At 60.7% G+C, this 16,889-nt stretch overlaps 1 protein-coding gene across 7 annotated transcripts in view; it reads right to left on the reverse strand.

Annotated features, from left to right (window-relative positions):
• Positions 1 to 242: 242 nt before the first annotated feature.
• Adgrb1 (adhesion G protein-coupled receptor B1) overlaps positions 243 to 16,889 on the reverse strand; it is a 65,658-nt gene continuing 49,011 nt past the window's right edge. For 3 of the 7 annotated variants that reach the window (XM_045143578.1, XM_045143577.1, XM_045143576.1), the window contains exons 21-31: positions 16,397 to 16,466; positions 15,223 to 15,289; positions 13,555 to 13,640; positions 11,979 to 12,077; positions 8,680 to 8,851; positions 6,873 to 6,968; positions 5,315 to 5,369; positions 2,200 to 2,885; positions 1,602 to 1,637; positions 1,374 to 1,481; positions 243 to 1,024 (exon numbers count right to left, since the gene is read on the reverse strand). In XM_045143578.1, coding sequence (XP_044999513.1) covers positions 827 to 1,024; positions 1,374 to 1,481; positions 1,602 to 1,637; positions 2,200 to 2,885; positions 5,315 to 5,369; positions 6,873 to 6,968; positions 8,680 to 8,851; positions 11,979 to 12,077; positions 13,555 to 13,640; positions 15,223 to 15,289; positions 16,397 to 16,466 — 1,673 coding nt within the window. In that variant the 3' untranslated portion in view covers positions 243 to 826. The remainder of the gene's footprint in view (positions 1,025 to 1,373; positions 1,482 to 1,601; positions 1,638 to 2,199; positions 2,886 to 5,314; positions 5,370 to 6,872; positions 6,969 to 8,679; positions 8,852 to 11,978; positions 12,078 to 13,554; positions 13,641 to 15,222; positions 15,290 to 16,396; positions 16,467 to 16,889) is intronic. The other 4 variants (XM_045143582.1, XM_045143581.1, XM_045143579.1 and 1 more) reach the window with 3 other exon arrangements.

Raw genomic sequence — 16,889 nt, forward strand, 5'->3', positions numbered from 1 at the left:
TCTGTCCCTCCCAAATGACTCAGGAACCAGGGAGTCATGTTCCGGCTGATGACAGATGACTGGGGACTGTGTGGAGGCAGGACACAGTGCTGGGGATGGAGCTTGAAGCAGACAGAGAGCCCAGGGCAGAGAAGAACCATGACCAGAGTCCATGGCTAGGCATCCAGGCCAGGGTAAAAGCTTGTCACCCAGCCACTGAGGGGGGCCAGGTTGCCACAGAAAAGCCTCACACAGAAAGCTGTGTTTTTAATTCTTTTTATTGAAGAAAAGAAAAGGAGAGAAAAAATAGATTCCCCACCCTACTTCTTCCTGGAGTGGCCTTAGTCCTGCCCCTAGCGCCTGGGGTCAGGGCTGCGCTCTCCGCCTGGGCCTGGAAGGGGCCCAGGACCCTGGAAGAGAGTAGGGGGTCTGGCTGCTTCCCAAGGGGTGGGGGTGTCTAAAAAACGGAGCCAGGCTGGCGGGCCACAGGCAGTCCTCTGCAGGCGAGGCTGACGCAGGCATCCTGGGGACGCTGACCGCACCAGGCCTGTCCATGTCCACAGCCACCTGCCTGCCCGCCCGCCTACTGCCGGGGCTCGCCCGAGGAGGTCAGAGTCTGAGGCACCTTCTGGCCTCTGGAGCCCTGTGCCCGCTCGGCCATGCCACCTCCTGTCCTGCGTCTGGCTCTGGTCCCAGCACCGCGGGCCCTCTGCCTGGCCGCCTCCGAGCGCCCTGAGGCCCGGGCCGGGCCTGGCCCGCAGCTGCGAGCGTGTCTGTGCCCGTCCTGCGGCTGCAGCGGGCAGAGCAGCATCCCTCCTCGAGGCCCGGCACGGGGCCGCCCGCCCGCTCAGACCTCGGTCTGGAGGTCGATGATGTCCTGGCCCACCAGCGGGATGGTGGCGCCGGCCTTCTCCCACTCCACGCTCCGCAGCTCCAGCGGTGACGGAGGCAGTGGCTCCAGCTCCTTCCTCACCCAGGCAGGGGTCCCGTGTGGCTTGCGCAGGCTCTCCCAGGCCCGCTTGTTGGGCGTCTGCTGCTTTTCTGGCTGCTCGAGGCCAGTGGTGCAGGAAGGCCAGGGCCCAGGGGAAGCACGTCATGGGAGAGGGGAGAGAAGACAGAGGAGAGCTCTTAGGGAGGGACATCCACAAGGAGCAGCGAACCAACCACCCCACAGCCCCAGAGGCCATGAGCTCTAGCTCCTAAGATGATGGGTCCTGGGGAAGGGCAGCCTGGAACCTTCCAGGCTTGGCCTGGCTCTACTGTGGTCCTCTTGCCCTGCCTTCAGCACACCCCAGAGGGGGAAAAGGCAACAGAGAGCAAGGCACAAGACCCCATAGTGACTATGAAGCAGGAGGGCAGGAGCCATGGGGGCTGCAGGGGCCCTCCCTCCAGACCTTGCCCTCAGCACCAGGCGCCTCCTTGTCCTTCTCTGCTGCGTGCTGCAGCTTCCGGTTCAGGTCTTGGAACATGTCCTGGTGTCGCTTCCGCGTATGCATGATCTTCTGCAGGGTGGGGCCACAAGTCCTGAGCCAGGAGGATCCTGCCCCCCTCTTTCTGCCCCACCTGGACCACCATCACCACAGTGCCTGCCCCTCGCGGCTGGTGAGGGCACCCACACTCACCTCAAAGTCCAGCTCTGCATACCGCGATTTCCGCCGCTGGAGGGAAAAGGAGGGTTGTGCTTGTGAGCACGCTGCTCCCAAACACCAGTCAGAGCCCAACCCTCAGGACCCTGTCCTTACCCGGGGGCTGCCCGACCCAGCTCCTTGTGAGCATGCCACCAAGCTCCTCTCCCAGCTGCAGGCCTGCCCCAGCCAGCCCCCTGGGGCAGCCTCCTTTCTGCAGCGTCCAGCACTGACACCCCCGCCTAGGCCACCTAGGGTCAAGGGGACCTGGCCTTAAGGCTGCTCCTCCCCCCCCTCCCGCTGAGCAGGGAACTCAGGGTGCTGGCTACACTCCCAGGGACCTACAGCCTGGCAGTGGACACGTCCGGGAGGGTTCCTTGAAGGCCCTATCCTGCCTCAGTCCCACATCTTGCAGCCTGTGAGTCTGGGGGCAGCTCATGTCCCAGTTGACTTAAGCAGAGACAGTACCCGTGGTTGCCCAACCTCAAAACTGCCAGGACTGAGCATGGCCAAAGCCAGCTATCTCCATATGGGCCTTTCACCCTCTGCCAGGTGTCCACTCGCCCTGTCTTTGCGGTCCCTGGACCGCCCTCACCTCCAAGGAGCTCACGGACAGTGTAGCAACATTCTCGGTTTTGGGCCCAGCCCCCGAGCTGGGTCCTGGCTGGGCGGCAGGCTCGCCTGTGTCCCCCAGGCTGGGGGGTGCTGGCTCCAGGGTGGGCGGTGGGGGCAGGGGCTGCTGGGGCGGAGGGGGTGGAGGGGGTGGGGGCGGGGGGGGCTGGGCAGGGGGCGCCTCAGGGGGCTCGCGGGCGGGTGGGCTGCGGGTGGGGAAGCCGGCGTCGGGCGCCATGCTGAGGTGGATGAGGCGCGTCTGGGGCATCTGGTCAATGTTGATGCTGTACTTGGGCTCCTCCTTGGGCTTGGGCCGGAGCGTGGCCGTGGCGGTGGGCAGGATCACGTAGCTCGTGTCCAGAGCCTTCTCCTGGGCCCGGCTGAGCTCCGAGTCCAGCTTCTTGAAGATGTCCCCATCACCAATGAAGGAGGACTTAGGTGCCTTGTCCTTCTTGAGGGTCAGGGAGTGCTTGGGGAAGTCCGGCAGCGGCCCCCCAGGGTAGCGGGGTGAGCCGTGCAGGTGCAGCTTGGACACATTGGCCGGCAGGCTGTTGAAGGTGGGAGGGGGGCCCTTGGCCAGCTTAAGCTTCTCCTCCTCGGGCAGCGATGGCCGCTTCAGGGTGCCCGTGATGGTGGCTGTGCGGCAGGCTGTGATGTCCTTGTTTAGCACTATGGGGGCAGCAGGAGAGACAGCAGACAGGAAGAGGGGGTCAGGGTGGTCAAGCCCGTCCCCAGTAGTAGGGCCCAGCCTGGCCGGTGCTGCTAAACCCAAGTCCTGACCCACTAAATGACCCTAATACCCATCTCAGACCTGTGCCAATCACTTGGGCAGCTGAACTTTCTTTGACTTCTCCAAAAAAAGCTGGTCTGAAGAGGTCCCTCTCTCCTAAGATAACCAATGTCCATCAACCATACACAGCCCTTCCTGGCAGCTGAAAGCAAATGTCTTCTGGCCAGAACTGCAGGGACATGTCACCTCTAAGTGGGCATAATAGCTTGTTCTAGGAAGACTCCCCCCACACTGCCTGCCAGAACTCACACTACCCACAGCTCAGGCCCAGTCAATGTGGGGTATGCCAGGCCAGGGCAAACAGCTCCGCAAAGATTGTGAGGCTTGGTATGTGGGCTCAACCTCAGCTCCCAGGGGCACAGTGCCCTCCTGCTTTAGCCACACACCTGTGTCTAGCAAGAGCCCACTCCTCTGAGGGACGCCTGGTCCCAAGAAGCAAGTCCAGAACCCCTCTCCTGGTCAGCTATCTTGGGACCTCCGACTTGAACACTAGCTGGCCACAACGCCTGTCTCTCCGATCTCACTGGGCAGCAGAGCCAGAGCCACGACTCACTCCTCCCCAGTGACTCCACTGTTCAGATCCAGACTAGATCCTTCCCCAGAAAGCCTGACCCAGGCCAGCATCCTACCCGGGCTGGCTGCTGCATGGACTCCACGCTGCACCTAGCCCAGCCCCAGTGCCCACTAGAGCTGCCTGAAACCGAAGCCTTGGGTCACCCACAAGCTCCTAGTGGGGGGCAACTCCCCCTCCTGCCTCTCTTTTCTTGGTCCTCTTGCTGTCACCAAGTCACCACCCTGTGCCGTCCTCCTCCTCCTCTGACCCCTCCCCAACACCTCAACAGTGGAAGGCCGGTTTCCCCATCACCCTACAGGCCCTCCCGAGGGCCAAGACTATCGCAGGGACATGGGAGCACGTGGCCCAGACAACCCTGATCCATCCTACACCCCGACAGGCCAGGGGCTCCCATCTCACACGGCCACACTTGGTCCTCAGAAAGCAAAGGCAGCGTCAAGCAGTGTGGTTAGCGGCTGATGAAGTGGCTCCGTGAGGAACCTGAGAAGCAGTTTGGATCCGCGGCACCCAAATAAATGGCACGGCAGCTTGCTTGTAGCCCCAGTGCTAGGGCGGCAGAGGACCCCTGAGGCAAGCCAGCTAGCTAGTCTAGCCAAGTCAGTGAACTGAAGGCTCAAGTGCGGGACCCAGTCTCAGTAAATATGGCGGAGAGCAATCTCAGAGGACCCCAAACGCCAACCTCTGGCCTCCCCACGCGTGTGCGCACACCTATACCAGTGCATCACACACACACACACACACACACAGAGCTAAGAATCGGGGTGCCTCCCCTGTCCCACCAGCTCTTCTCAGGCCCCTCCTGAGCAAGGCCTCTGCCCCTGTGGGCACCCACATTCAGACACTCCCTCTGTACCCACAAGCTGCCCACCAGGACTATGCCACAAGGAGCACTTAGGGGCAGTAAGTAACACCCCTCCAGTACCCCAAGTGTTGGAGTCCTCTTTTGAGGAGTTGGGGAGCTGGGTCACTGATGACTAAGGGGCAGGAGAGATTTTTCTGCTCACTCCCGAGACAGCCTCCTCTGGGCCTACCTGGCAATAGCTGGTATTCCTCCTTTGAGGTGTCCTACCCGCTCTACCATGGCCATCTGGAGAAGGTGACCAGATGGAGCACAGGCCAGGTGCAGGTGGCCCTTCAGAGCCAAAGGTGACCAGGCATAAGAATCACGGAACCATGGGGGAGGAGACCTTTGTGATCGTACACCCGGGGGGAACGAGAGCGCTTCCTGAACCGGGCACTTGGGTTCATTTTTTGCACTTGTTTCCAGGAAGCGCAGCACGGGTCCCAGGACTGACCTTCCTCCCTGCCCTCCGCCAGCTCCTGTGCCGGCCTCCCCCCCACACACACTCAGATTAACAATGAAGAAATGCAGGCAATGTAGAATGTAAGTGCTTGAGGGAAGAAAGGAAGAAGGGGAGACCATGAGTGAAGGGGTGGGGGGCCAAGGCCTAGGTCTCACAGACTGGCTAGCCTCCCTGCCCCATGGCAGGAAAAGGGGATGACAGAGGGCGGAGGAGAGCTGAGGAGGGCTCCAGCCCAGCATGGGTTCCAGGGCAGTTTCTGGGGCTTCCCAGCTACACTCGGGCTTCTTGTAGCCCTTGGGAGAGTGGCCAGGGCCCAGGCTGGAGACCAGGCTGGGCCAGCATGGTGGCGGGCACGGGACAGGGACGATGAGGCACACAGATATAGAAGTAAAGAGAAGCAGGCGGGCTGACTGGCCACCGTAGGTCTCACCTGTCAGGCGCTCACCTGATCTACAGGCCAGGTCCACGTCCTTCTCGAAGTCAGTCTGCAAGACAGGACCAAGGGCAGGGTGAGGGTGGAGGGTGGCCTTAGAACCACAACCGCATCTCCAAGGTCACAAGCTGCCACCAAGAACCAAGAACACCAGAACATGCACGGGCCACACAGGGAGCTGTCCCTCGCGTGTGCTCACCTGCGCAAGTGCCAGGGCGGTGTCTGTGAGCGCACGCGCGTGTGACATGACTGCTGTGTGAGCCCTCGTGGGTGTGAGGCCTGTGTGTGCACTTCCGTGAGTGTATGGGGGTTACTGGGCACATCTGAGAGAGTGAGTGTGTGCATGGATCAGTGTTTATTTCCGCCTATGTGTCTGTGACTGAGCAGTGTACGCACCTGGGTGCTTACGGGTGTGTGTGTGTGTGTGTGCGTGCGTGTACACACAAGCACCAGGCGCGTTCCCCGTCCAGGGCACGACGGAAGAGTAGCCTCTGCCCGTCGCTCTGGCTATGCTCCCTGACCCTGCCATGCAGCTGTTCGGGCCTTCACACCTCCTCATTCCACCCCCCAAAAGGCCCCATCAGGCGCTGGGGCTGAGGCAGGACAGCTGGCCCCCTCAAGACAGATAGCAAGGGACAACACAGACCTGGGCCAGCACCAGCCTCCCCTAGAGCACAGAGACCTGGCCCCCCTGTAACTCTGAGCACAGCAGTGCGGGAACCGAGGTCACCTCGGGCGCTTAGCCAGCAGCCCTGTCCAGAGGCCACAGGGGACAGTCTGGCCCTTAATCTCAAACTGGAGACTCTTCCTTGAAACACAGGAACCAGGTTCTTGGGAAGTTGACAGGCTTCCCCTGAGGTCAAAGGTCAGGCCAAGAGCAGCATCGGGAGGGGAAGCTTCATTCCCAAGTGACAAAATACCTGTCCACACCGACATCTGTTCCCTCCAGGAGGCGCAGAGGGTCTGGCCCTGTGTGGGGACCACCTCCAGGTGCCACCCCCCATGAGCACACCTACAGGGAATGGGACTGGATGCCTGGAGTGACACGTGGGGGATCCCAGACGGGCAAAGGGTAGACCAGTACAGCACCCAAGGCTCTGCTCTGGGGCAGCCCAGGGTCTACCAAGGCTGAGGCCTGGAACCATCTCGACCATTAGCCCCAGGTGCGTGGGCGAGAGCCTATTGGACAGGACCAGTGGGGGAGGAGGTGGAAGGTCGGCCGAGCCTTGGGCACAGTGCAGCCCAAGTCCAGACTGGAGCTCTGGGGTCCCAGCCCAGGGGCCTCACAGTGGGCCGGTGCGTTGCCCTGGGTGGGAGCCAGCTTTGCAAAGGGAACGAGGGATGTGGGTGGATGGCAGCCCCCTCCCAAACTCAACTCAGCCCTTCCCACCTCAAAACCCTGCAGGGACTTCACCTTGGCCAGCCTCAGTTTCCCCAACTTGAAGCTGTCCCAGAGCTCCTCTAATGGGGCTGCTAGGGCCCAGCAGGGCTCGGAACAGAGGGAAGACCTGGAGACCCCGCCGAGGGTACCTGTGTCCCAAGCTCTCAGTCCTACCATGAGCTGGGCGTGGCCATTCTGGAAGGAGCCCCCCGAGTCCCCGTTGCCCTCCTCCTGCCGGTCCACCACACGGCACTTCACAGCATCCTGGACCTGGCGAGGGAGGAAGGCGAGAGCATCAGTGAGCAGCCAGAGCCATGGGGCACCTCGGGAAGGGTGGCCTGTGGCTAGATAGAGAAGACAAAGTGACTCGTGCACATAAAGTGAAGACACTTGGAGTTCCGGGCCTGAGAGGCTAAGAAGGTGCCGCAGCCGTCCTCGCCCTCGGCTCTGTCCCAGGGGTGATGCCCTCACTAACCTGAAGCGGGCGTGGGCCTCAGGCCCGGCCACATCCCCGAGCCTTATCATCCTGCCTGCGTCCTGAGTCTGCTCCTTACAGCTCAGGCGGGGCAGGCAAGGCCAAGGCCCATCTAGGAGGAAGTGACCAGGGGGCCAGCCTGGGGAAGATAAGCAGCACAGGCTATCCTCAGCGAAGCACTGAGGCCACCGGGGATCCGGCTTCCTGTGCTCGTTCCGCTGAATGTGAGGCCGATGCGGGCCCCCTCACCATGTTCGGAGTTTCCTGGCCGCCGATCACATACAGACCCCATAGTTGGCCAGACTCTGCTCAGACATCGCCTCCCTGCCGTCTCTCCGGTGCACTGCTTGGTCAGCCCGCCTACACGCTTCTTCCCATTTTGAAATCGCTCTCCATGCTACCTCCTGGTGGAAGACGCCTGGCTTCGCCTGCCTGGCTGTGCAGTTTCTTTCTCAAGCTCCCGCCGACCATCAGATACTCTTGGTCCTTTCTCCCAGGATACAGTGCTTGTTTCCAGAAGCCAGGTCACCCAGGCCGGGGTGAGAGGTAGTGGTGGGACCACTAAGCAGACCAGCAGCCTCAAATAGCTGCACCTCACTATCTACAGGCTGGGGGCCATGGTACCCGCTGGTGGGGCTACGGTGAGAATTCTGACACGAGCTGATTCTAGGAAGACACATGCTGCCACCCGGTGGCCAGTGCGAGTGGTGTTTCCCTTGGGGTGGTAGGAAGGGACCTGGGAATTCCTGCCTCCCCATGAGCTGCCTCAGGCCCCCACGTGTCACGGGGCCTGCAGCCAAGCAGCACCTCTTGAGTGTCGTGGGCAGATGAAGGGCTGGTGATGGCGCCGCATGCACATGACAAACCGAGGCCCTCCTCGGTTCCCTGGGGTCTCCCCACTGCCACTGTGGCCTGGTCTCTTCAGCCGGCCGAGGTCACAACCTCTGTTCCATGGCGAGCTTTGTCTCTTCACATCCACATGCTTTTGAAAAAATCCCTGGGTCATATTCTAGGAGGTTCCAGGGAGAAGTGGAGAGGATGGGACCCTCCTGGCCCCTCAGCCACATCCTGGCTCCAACCTGAGCAAGAGTCGGTCCCTTGGGAGTCAGATGCACACCTGCCAACATTTCAACCTCTCCAAAGTCCATACCTGTCACCCACCCTCATGCCTGCCCTCAGCCAGTGGCCACTAGGACGTAATAGTTAGAAACCTGGTGTGTTCACCTTTTGCAAAGACATACAAAAATGCCACAAGCATTTGCACTGGTTCTCCCAGTCTGTAGACCCCACAAGCATTGACACTGGTTCGCCCAGTCTACAGACCCCCACACAGAGCCTTGGCTGCCTCAGCCATCCCACAGCTCGTGGGTTGGCTCCGGGAGGAAGCCGTCTTGTACAGGAAGGGGCCACTCCCAGGAGTTCTGGCTAGGCGCTGGACACAACAGGGCAGTCATTGGGTTCAGGACACAGGTGCACCCTATGGGTCCCCAGGTCCCAGGCGCCCACCTCTCGGCGCAGAATGCAGTGCACCATCACGATGACAAAACCCTCCAGCGAGTCGAAGACGGCAAAGAGTATCTGGAAGAGGGCGGAGCGACGGTCGGTGACGGCAAGCACGGCGGACATCCAGGTGAGCGCCAGCAGCGGCAGTACCACACAGGAGCTCCACAGGGAGGCCCTGGGGACGGAGGGCGTTAGGGCAGCCCATGGGTGCTCCACCTCTCCTGACGCTCCCCGCCCCACCTCGGCCACCCCTCAGGCCCCAGGGCTCAGAAGGGAGCTAGCACGGCGGGGGAGCTCTTTGGGAGCGAGTCAGGACCCTGTTCAGGAGGTGACAGGGGAGGGAAGACAGACTGGAATGGCACAGGGACCCTGGGAACTACGCGGAGGTCCCTAACTCCATCTTGCAGGCCCTGGGGCAGGGACAGCAGAACAAGATGGCTGTGGGGAGGGAAGGAGGCGCTCAGAGAAAGGGCAGACACACGACAGACAGCCGACAGCTGGACAAGGCCAGAGGGTCAGAGGAGAGACCAAGACAGTTAAGAACAGAGACAAAGGGCGTTCCTCCTCTCCTGGGCTGCAGCCACCCCTCCTGTGCCCCTGTGCCCACCTGTAGGCTCAGCCTGAGCCGTCCCTGCCCCTTGGTCCTCAGCCCCACCAGGGAGCACCCAGCTGACAGGGGAAGCTGCCCGGCTCTGTCACCACCCGGCTTACCCACCGGCCAAGCCTCGCCCTGTGCTCAGGGGGAGCACGGTGCTGCCTCAGAGCTGTGAGACACACAGTACTTGAGAAAAGTGCCCCGGCCCTGCTGTGACTCCCAGGGGCCACTGTGGCCTGAATAGAGCCCCTGTCGTCAACAGAGGTTGGGGCTGACGTTAGATCACTTGTCCCTCCTCTCACAGGGGTCAGCCTGCTGTCCCCTTAAAGCAGATGGGAGACAAGAGAACCTCCAGTGGGATCTCGGGCAGCAAGGTTAGTGGGAGAGTCTGGGGGTTCTGAGGTTGAGGAAAAGGTCTGAGACAGCAGAGCCTGGGCAGGCGTCCTGCAGGGCAGCACTGCTGTGCCTAGCACTGAGAACCTGTGTGGACCTGGCCCTTGTGAACACAGCTGTCCTCACCTCCAAGGCCACACCGTCCCATGTCCAGACCCCGTCCTGCCTCCTCCAGCCGCGGTGACCCCAGCGAGCTGCCTGGCCCCAGCTGCAGCTCTGACTGGACATGGCAACCACCACGTAGCCAGGGTGTCCAGGACCCTCAGCCCTGCCCAGTCAGTGCCACTCAGATCTGTGGATCGGGCCTCCATTCTCAGTTCAGTTCTAAGCCGGGAGTCACCTCATGGCCCATCCTGCTGTCCCCTGAACTCAGTGTGGGCTCCAAATCAGACCTAGTAAGGACCTCCCTGCCTGTCCCCACCCAACTGTGCAGTCTCTCATGGCCCCTTCTCAGAGGGAACCCAAGGCAAGCACAAAACTCCAACTGCTGGGCCCCTGCTGGCCCTGTCCACACTTCCGGTGGCTAAGGACCATGTTTGAGGACACCCTAACAGCACTGGGCCCCTTTGCCTTTCTGTGGCTGCAGGAAGCAGTAGGGTCCTCCCTGCCGTTGTGAGTCCCCTTCTTTCCCTGTGGCTGTCACACAGCACAGCAGACTTTCTAGCGAGTGACCCGCTGTCACACAGTTCTGAGCCTGTTTCCGCACCACACAGAGAACACAAAAACTCTCTTCTTCATTCAAAAGTGAATGCTGGATGCAAGGCGATCTGGCTGCGACATCTGTCACCCCATTGATCGCCAGCGTTGGTTCAGCTGATCTGGTTGGCTTCCTCCCTCACCGCTCCATGTGCGTCTCTCCCGAAGATGCACGCCCTTCCCCGCCCGAACAGAGGACTGGTCTTGGGTTACGGATATACAAGTAGCTGTGCTCCCCCGCTAGAACCTCCAAGCAAGCTCTCAAAGTGAATGCTCTTTGATCCAGTCCCCCACTAGTCAGCTCTGCTGTCTCCCCACAGGGGACGCACTCCAGGCTCAGCCTCTGTGTGGCTGGCAGGTGGCCTGAAGCCCCCGGGTCACCACCTCTAGCTGACTCCTGACCTCCAAGGTCCTGGACCCCAGCTGCTTAGCTAACACTGGAGCAGAGCTCTCCCGCCCCCACCCCGCTGCGGGGGCTTCACCACAGCAGGAGTGCTGGCCACGAAAGGGCTCTCAGAGCTGACCTCTCAAAGGCAGGAGGGCATGGGGGCCTGGCACCGGAGCAGGCCACACTGTTTGGCTGGGCTCTGCGACTTGCCCACCCAGCCTAATCGGAGCCCTGCATCTGCACCCCTGTAGTTCCCAAGTCACCAAGCTGCTGGGTTCGGTGCCAGCTCAGGGACAGAGCATGGGGGGCGGCTGCATGGGTTAGGGTGTGGGGCGTCTGTCACAGCTGCGATCTGAAGGAGGCAGGGACAGATGTAGACAGAATGGCTTCTGAGGCTGGGGAGCCCTGCTCACCTGTGATTGTGGCCCTGCCCTCCACAGAGCCTTGCCTTGTTCTGGGCCTTGTGCGGCCAGTAGGTGGCACATTATTAAGACCACGGGCCTGGCACCCTGCCCCAGGGGCCATGCCTATGTCCCACTTCCTTCCACATGTTCCTGAGCACATGTCCACAGGCAGAAAACACTCACACTTATAAACACGTTCATACGTTTATACTACTTACACACGTGTGCATTCATACCCTTGCACATATTCAGTCACACTGACATGCATGCGGCTGTATAGATGCATCCCTGCATGCACACTTCTGCACTTGCCCACACTCACATGCCTCCAAATTCACACATGCATGCATGTTTTCACATGTCCAGTCACTTACACGCAGGCACCTTCATGTACCCTTGCACACTGAGCAGGTCCTCAGTCACACTCACGTGCTTGCCCACTCACACAGGTTCAGCATGCAGTCACACGGGGCTCCAGTGCCCACCACCTGTCCTGTGGGGGCAGGGCCGCAGTCCTCCGAGCCAGCAAGGTGAGGAGCCTCAGGAAGCAACAGGGGACAGACAGCTCCTCCTCCCGCATGACAGGGACGGCTCTGGTCCCATCCTGACCACTCCTGCCGCCTCCCAGCCCGCCGCCCACCTGTCTGTGCGCAGCATGACTGCGGGCCCTGTGGGCAGAAGCGGATAGGGGGCGGGACTGCCTTAGCAACCCAGAGTGGACGGCAGAAACGAAGGAGGTGAAAGAAAAACATGGAACAAATAAATGTGACTTGGGAGAGAGCAGCGCCCGCTCGGGACTGGACCAAGGTGGCAGTGAGGCACTAACATGGCATTACTGGTGGCGTCGGAGGTGGTGTCGGCCGCAGAGAGGACTTCGCACTCAGCACACGTGAGGGCGCGCCCGAGGGGGGGCACGGGCAGCTGACTGCAAGTGAAATCAAAGGCTGAAACAAAAGCAAATAGGTTCCCTCGAAACCATGGGGTAACAGAGAAGAGACAGCCCAAGGCTCTTGGCCACCTAAGGAACCCAGGTCTGGGGGCAAGATGTGAGTGGGGCTGCAAGGCGCCAGGCTAGCCAGTGATGGCCCTTCTAGTCTGCACTTCCCATTCTCCAGAACAGCAAGCTCCCGGGGGAGGCCATGCTGCCCCCCCCCCCCACACAGGCCCATCTAGCTGCGTCACCACATGGGCCAGGCCAAGGCAGGGATCCACCTGCTGGCCTCTTGAGGGTCCGGTCCAGTCACCTAGGGGCAAGTGGACAGGCTGAGCCTATCTCTGTGAGCTGGCCCAAGAGTCAAGTCTCCTGCCAGGTCTGGTGAGTGTGCCCACACATGCCCATGTGTGTGCCTGGGGGGGGGTTATATGTGCACAGGTGTGCACAGGCTGCAGGACAGGGCAGGCCCAGGATGTCCACTGTTGGGCTCAGACCCCAGCTCCATCAGCTTTTCACCCTCGCTAAACCTCAGTGTACTCAGCTATGAGATGGGAACAAAACCACGTCACTACAAAAGCTGTCCTAAGCACAAACTGAGCAGGCCGGTGCAGGGAGAGCGTCTGGGCAACCACTGCCCTGTGAGACCACAGTCTAGCTCCGTGCAGCGCAGGGTTCACCCCGCAGCCACAGAAGACGCACACACAGAGCTCCCTGGCCTACTCAAGGGCTCTAACCAGGGCCAAAGCCCACCAGGCACATAGGGAAGTCACTGGCAGAATAGGAGGAGCCAGGAAGAGAGACAGAAAGAGACAGAGACACTAAGCAAGACTGGCACAGAGGGGAGGAAGGGGAGGGTGGAACCCCCACGCAGACACCAGCTGCGGGGCCCAGAGGGCAGGGAGGGGGGCTCATAGGACAGGGCAGGACAGGGATCCCTCCCCCAGCTTTTGTGACCCTACTTGTCACCAGGGCTGAGGCAACAAGGACCCCAGCCAGTGCGCTCCCTCACTCCCACCTGAGCTAGTGCCCCGAGGCCTGTGGGAGGAGCAGGGACCCACTTGGTCTCAACTGTCTTCCTGTGACAAAGGCCCCAGACAGGCAAGGTTCTCCCTTGGGGGTCACGTAACAACCTTGTGGTGGAGGGTAAGGACCATGAAAATGGGCTCCCGGTCTAGGGGCTTAGGGTGCCCTCCCCTTAGCCTGAACCCAGCAAGGAAGTGCCTCTGTACAATTAGCCTTACTGTTCCTTGGGGCTCTACAGGGCTACACCTCATCATAGGTCAGATGGAAAAACTGAGGCACAGGCAGCGACTGACTGGTCAGAGGCCTTCATATCCTGTGCCTCTGTTTCCCCACCTGTTCCAAGGCCCCTAGCCCTGCAGTGTTGGATTGATGACGGGACTCAAGGGTGGGTGGGCTCTGGGTCTTTCCAACTGGAGGTGGGGAGCGCCAGGGCCACAGGGCCTACCCTGCCCGCTCCTTCAGCTTCTTGTCCGTGATGCCGTCCTTGGATACCAGCTTGTTGAACACCAGGATCCCGATCACCATGTTCACCTGCCAGGCAGAGGCGGGAATGGGCCAGCGCCCATGTGTGCCCTGGTCGGTGGTGGCCATGCCCAGGGTGCCCTGCTGTTCTCTCAGGACAGCTCCCAATGCTGGCCTGGAAGTAACCCATGCAGAGCCTGTACTCCATGTGTCTACCTGCACACGTTCTCCAGGCCCTTCCCCTTGATGCCAGCAAGCTCTGAGCCCAGCACCAGGACACCCTCATAGCCCATCCATGGGACGGACTGCTGCTGTGGCCTTGCCCAATCACACCATACCTCCCTGGGCACCTGAACCTGGGGGTTCCCTGTGCTTCCAGCCAAGCTACTGCCCCAATAAAGAGGTATTCTCGAACTTCCCCTAAGCCCCCACCTCCTGGGGACCCTAGCCTAGGGCATTGCCTCTCTCTGATCAGCTGCCAGAGCAGAAGACAACACATGGCTCAGACTTCACACCCCAAATGCAAGTGAATCCCCAAGGGCCCCTAGGGCCATCCTTCTGCAGACACGTTGCTAGGACCCCCAAGGACTCAGGTTGGCCCTGAAGGACATACTCCTGATGCTCTGGTCCCAGGGTTCTGCACACCACACAGCCAGCCTGCTGGAGGGAGGCATCCTCCAGCACCAGGTCTGCTGGCTTATGTGGCGGGTGGCCCTGGCCTTGACTCTCTGCCTGCAGCAGGTTCTGCTCAGCTGTCACAGGAGGGGAAGCCAGGGCTCAGGGTTCTAGAGATGGGGTTCCTGCCTCACAAGCTCCCTCCCAGGCCCATGGAGCCCCTAGATGCCCATCGCTGCTGGCCCCACGGCCACACACAGGCACTGACCAGTGTTGCCTCCCTGGTCTCACCTGCCTCCTGTCTTGGAACCTCTGAGGGCTGAGGAGCAGGATTCCAGCAGCCCGACTACAGGGAAGGCCTAAGCCCCTCGTACATACATCTCACTGTTTCCACCTGCCCACACCAGGCTCACCACTCACACCATATATGGTCACCAACTTAGTTGCCACCTATCTGCTATGCCGGGCTTGTGCCAAGCCCCTCTAGAGGGAAGGACTGGGAGATGAGGGTAGAGATACACATATACTCCCAGATAGGGTCAGATCTTGATGTTCCCGCGTCCTTCCTGCTCTGGAGGCGAGAATTAGAATCAGGTTTGGCTGGGCCCCCTGGAGGCTAACAACCCTGGGCTGACCCCAAGCTGTGGTTTTGTACTCCTCTCTTCCGAGGCAGGACACTCTCGGAGGACCCGGCAAAGAAGAGTCCTGTGACATCAGAAGATGAGCAACGCTGGCCCCTAGCCCTGGTGCTGTCTGTCTGTCTGTGCATCTGTCCTCGCCTACCCTGCTACTCAACAGACCTGCACGGGCCTTGTGGCTGGTATACAGTCAGTGCCCAGTAGCCAGGCCAGCTGTGCCCACAGGGTTAAGAAGGCCCATGCTGAGGTCTGGTCAGAGTGGGGTTGTGAGAGCCACCACATCCTGGAAACCAGGCACCCCGACAGGCACCTACAGGCCATCCTGGGGCAGGTGAGGAAACCGGGGCTCAGGCACCAGGGGCCAGGGCTGGGCGAGAGGGATGTGGACAGGTCAATACCAGTACGACAGCAGCAGCCGGTCCCACGAAGGCGTACAGCAGTCCCCCCTCCAGGGAGAGCCAGCAACTGGGGAGGAAACGAGACTGGACATCAGTGCCCACTGCCCCCACTGATGGAGGAGAGTGGACATGGCTAGCCAGTGTGTCAAGAGGGAAGGGCATGAGCTGGATGACAATAGAAGAAGCCAGGTGCCTCGTTGGTTCGGCTCCTCTGGGCTTCTCTAGCAGCTGCGGTCAACCCCTGCCCCACCTATAGATGAGAAGCAGAGCCAGTGCAGAGGAGAAGGCAGGCCTCTTCAGGAGCTCTGGGGATCCCCTCGATGGGCAGGGACCCTTTCTGCTCAGTCACTTGAGGTCTTAGGTCCTCCTTGACATGACACCAGAGGCCCCACAGTCTCAGCTCCTGGACCTTTGCCCCCCTGCCTGGCTAGACCCTCTGTAGCTTGCCAGCCTGAGGACCTAGCCATGGTGCCCACAAAAGCCTCAATGCTGGGAGGCTACTTAAGTGGGCTGTCAGCATGTTCCCTCTGGCCAAAGCAATACTCTTTGTCCTTCAGAAGCACATGCCAGTGTCTCAGCATGGCCCAGATGTGAGGGCTCTCAGGTCGCACTAGATGTCCTATTGGGGTTCCACAGTGGATCAGGCTTGCTCTGACCCCTCACTCAGCTGATCTCAGCCACCTCCCCACCACGTGGCTGGCTCCCCACTCATGCCATCCACTCAGCCCCACGGGTACTTATTCTCCTCCCAAGCCCCATTGGAGCTCCACATCCTCTCTCCACCTGGGGACCTCACTCTGAAGGACAATCCCAAGTGTCCTGGCTCAGCACTCAAGGATTCCAGGCACTAGCCAAGAAGGGGCCTCATCTGTAAAATGAACCTGTTCCTGCCATGCCCCAGAGTACACCTGCTGCGCTGGGTCCCCCTCATCAACACCTCGCCCACATGGGCTCATGGGTGCTTGAGAGGCTCAGGTCCCAGCAAAGAGGCAGGAGGCGCTCACGGCCTCATGACACTCCTCCGCCCCACTCTGCTCTGCCCGTGGCTAGGCAGAAGCTGGCTGCCCGAAGCCTGAAGCCCATTATCTTATTCTTGGCTAATGACGTAGGCCAGATGGGGGAGCTCCCGGGGCTGTGAAACATTATCCCACACCCCCCCCCCAGCCTGACTCACTAGTTCATGGTGCTGTACCCCTTGGCCTTGGTGAATCCCACAGAAATGGCCACCACCAGTGCAGGGAGCCCTGGAGAAGGAAAAAGGAAAAAAAGAAAGGGAGCTGGCCCCACCCACCACCCCAGCCTTGCAGTGGGCTAGGGTCAGGCTGCACCTGGGAAGCCCTCCCAGAGAGCCACTCTGAGGGGAGAGGTGGGACAAGGGGGGTTCGGAGAAGGGGACAGGACTGCAGATTCACAGGTGAGCCCCTTACAACTCAATCTCAGGTCATTTTTAGCACAAATACATCCCAAGCACTAGGCAGGGCGTGCGGTTACCCACTGTCTAAGCACTGACAGCACTGGTTGGGGACCCTGGGAAAGGAGGATTCTGGGGAGCTCATGGAGACTCCAGGGAGACAGGAGCAAGCAACAGGCAGGGACAAAGATGTGAAGAGGTGCAGAGCAGCCCGCCACCCACCTTGGCCCAGGCCACCCAGCCACTCCCCGCTGCC

This window comes from Jaculus jaculus, chromosome 2 (assembly GCF_020740685.1).
Source record: "Jaculus jaculus isolate mJacJac1 chromosome 2, mJacJac1.mat.Y.cur, whole genome shotgun sequence".
NCBI lineage: Eukaryota > Metazoa > Chordata > Mammalia > Rodentia > Dipodidae > Jaculus > Jaculus jaculus.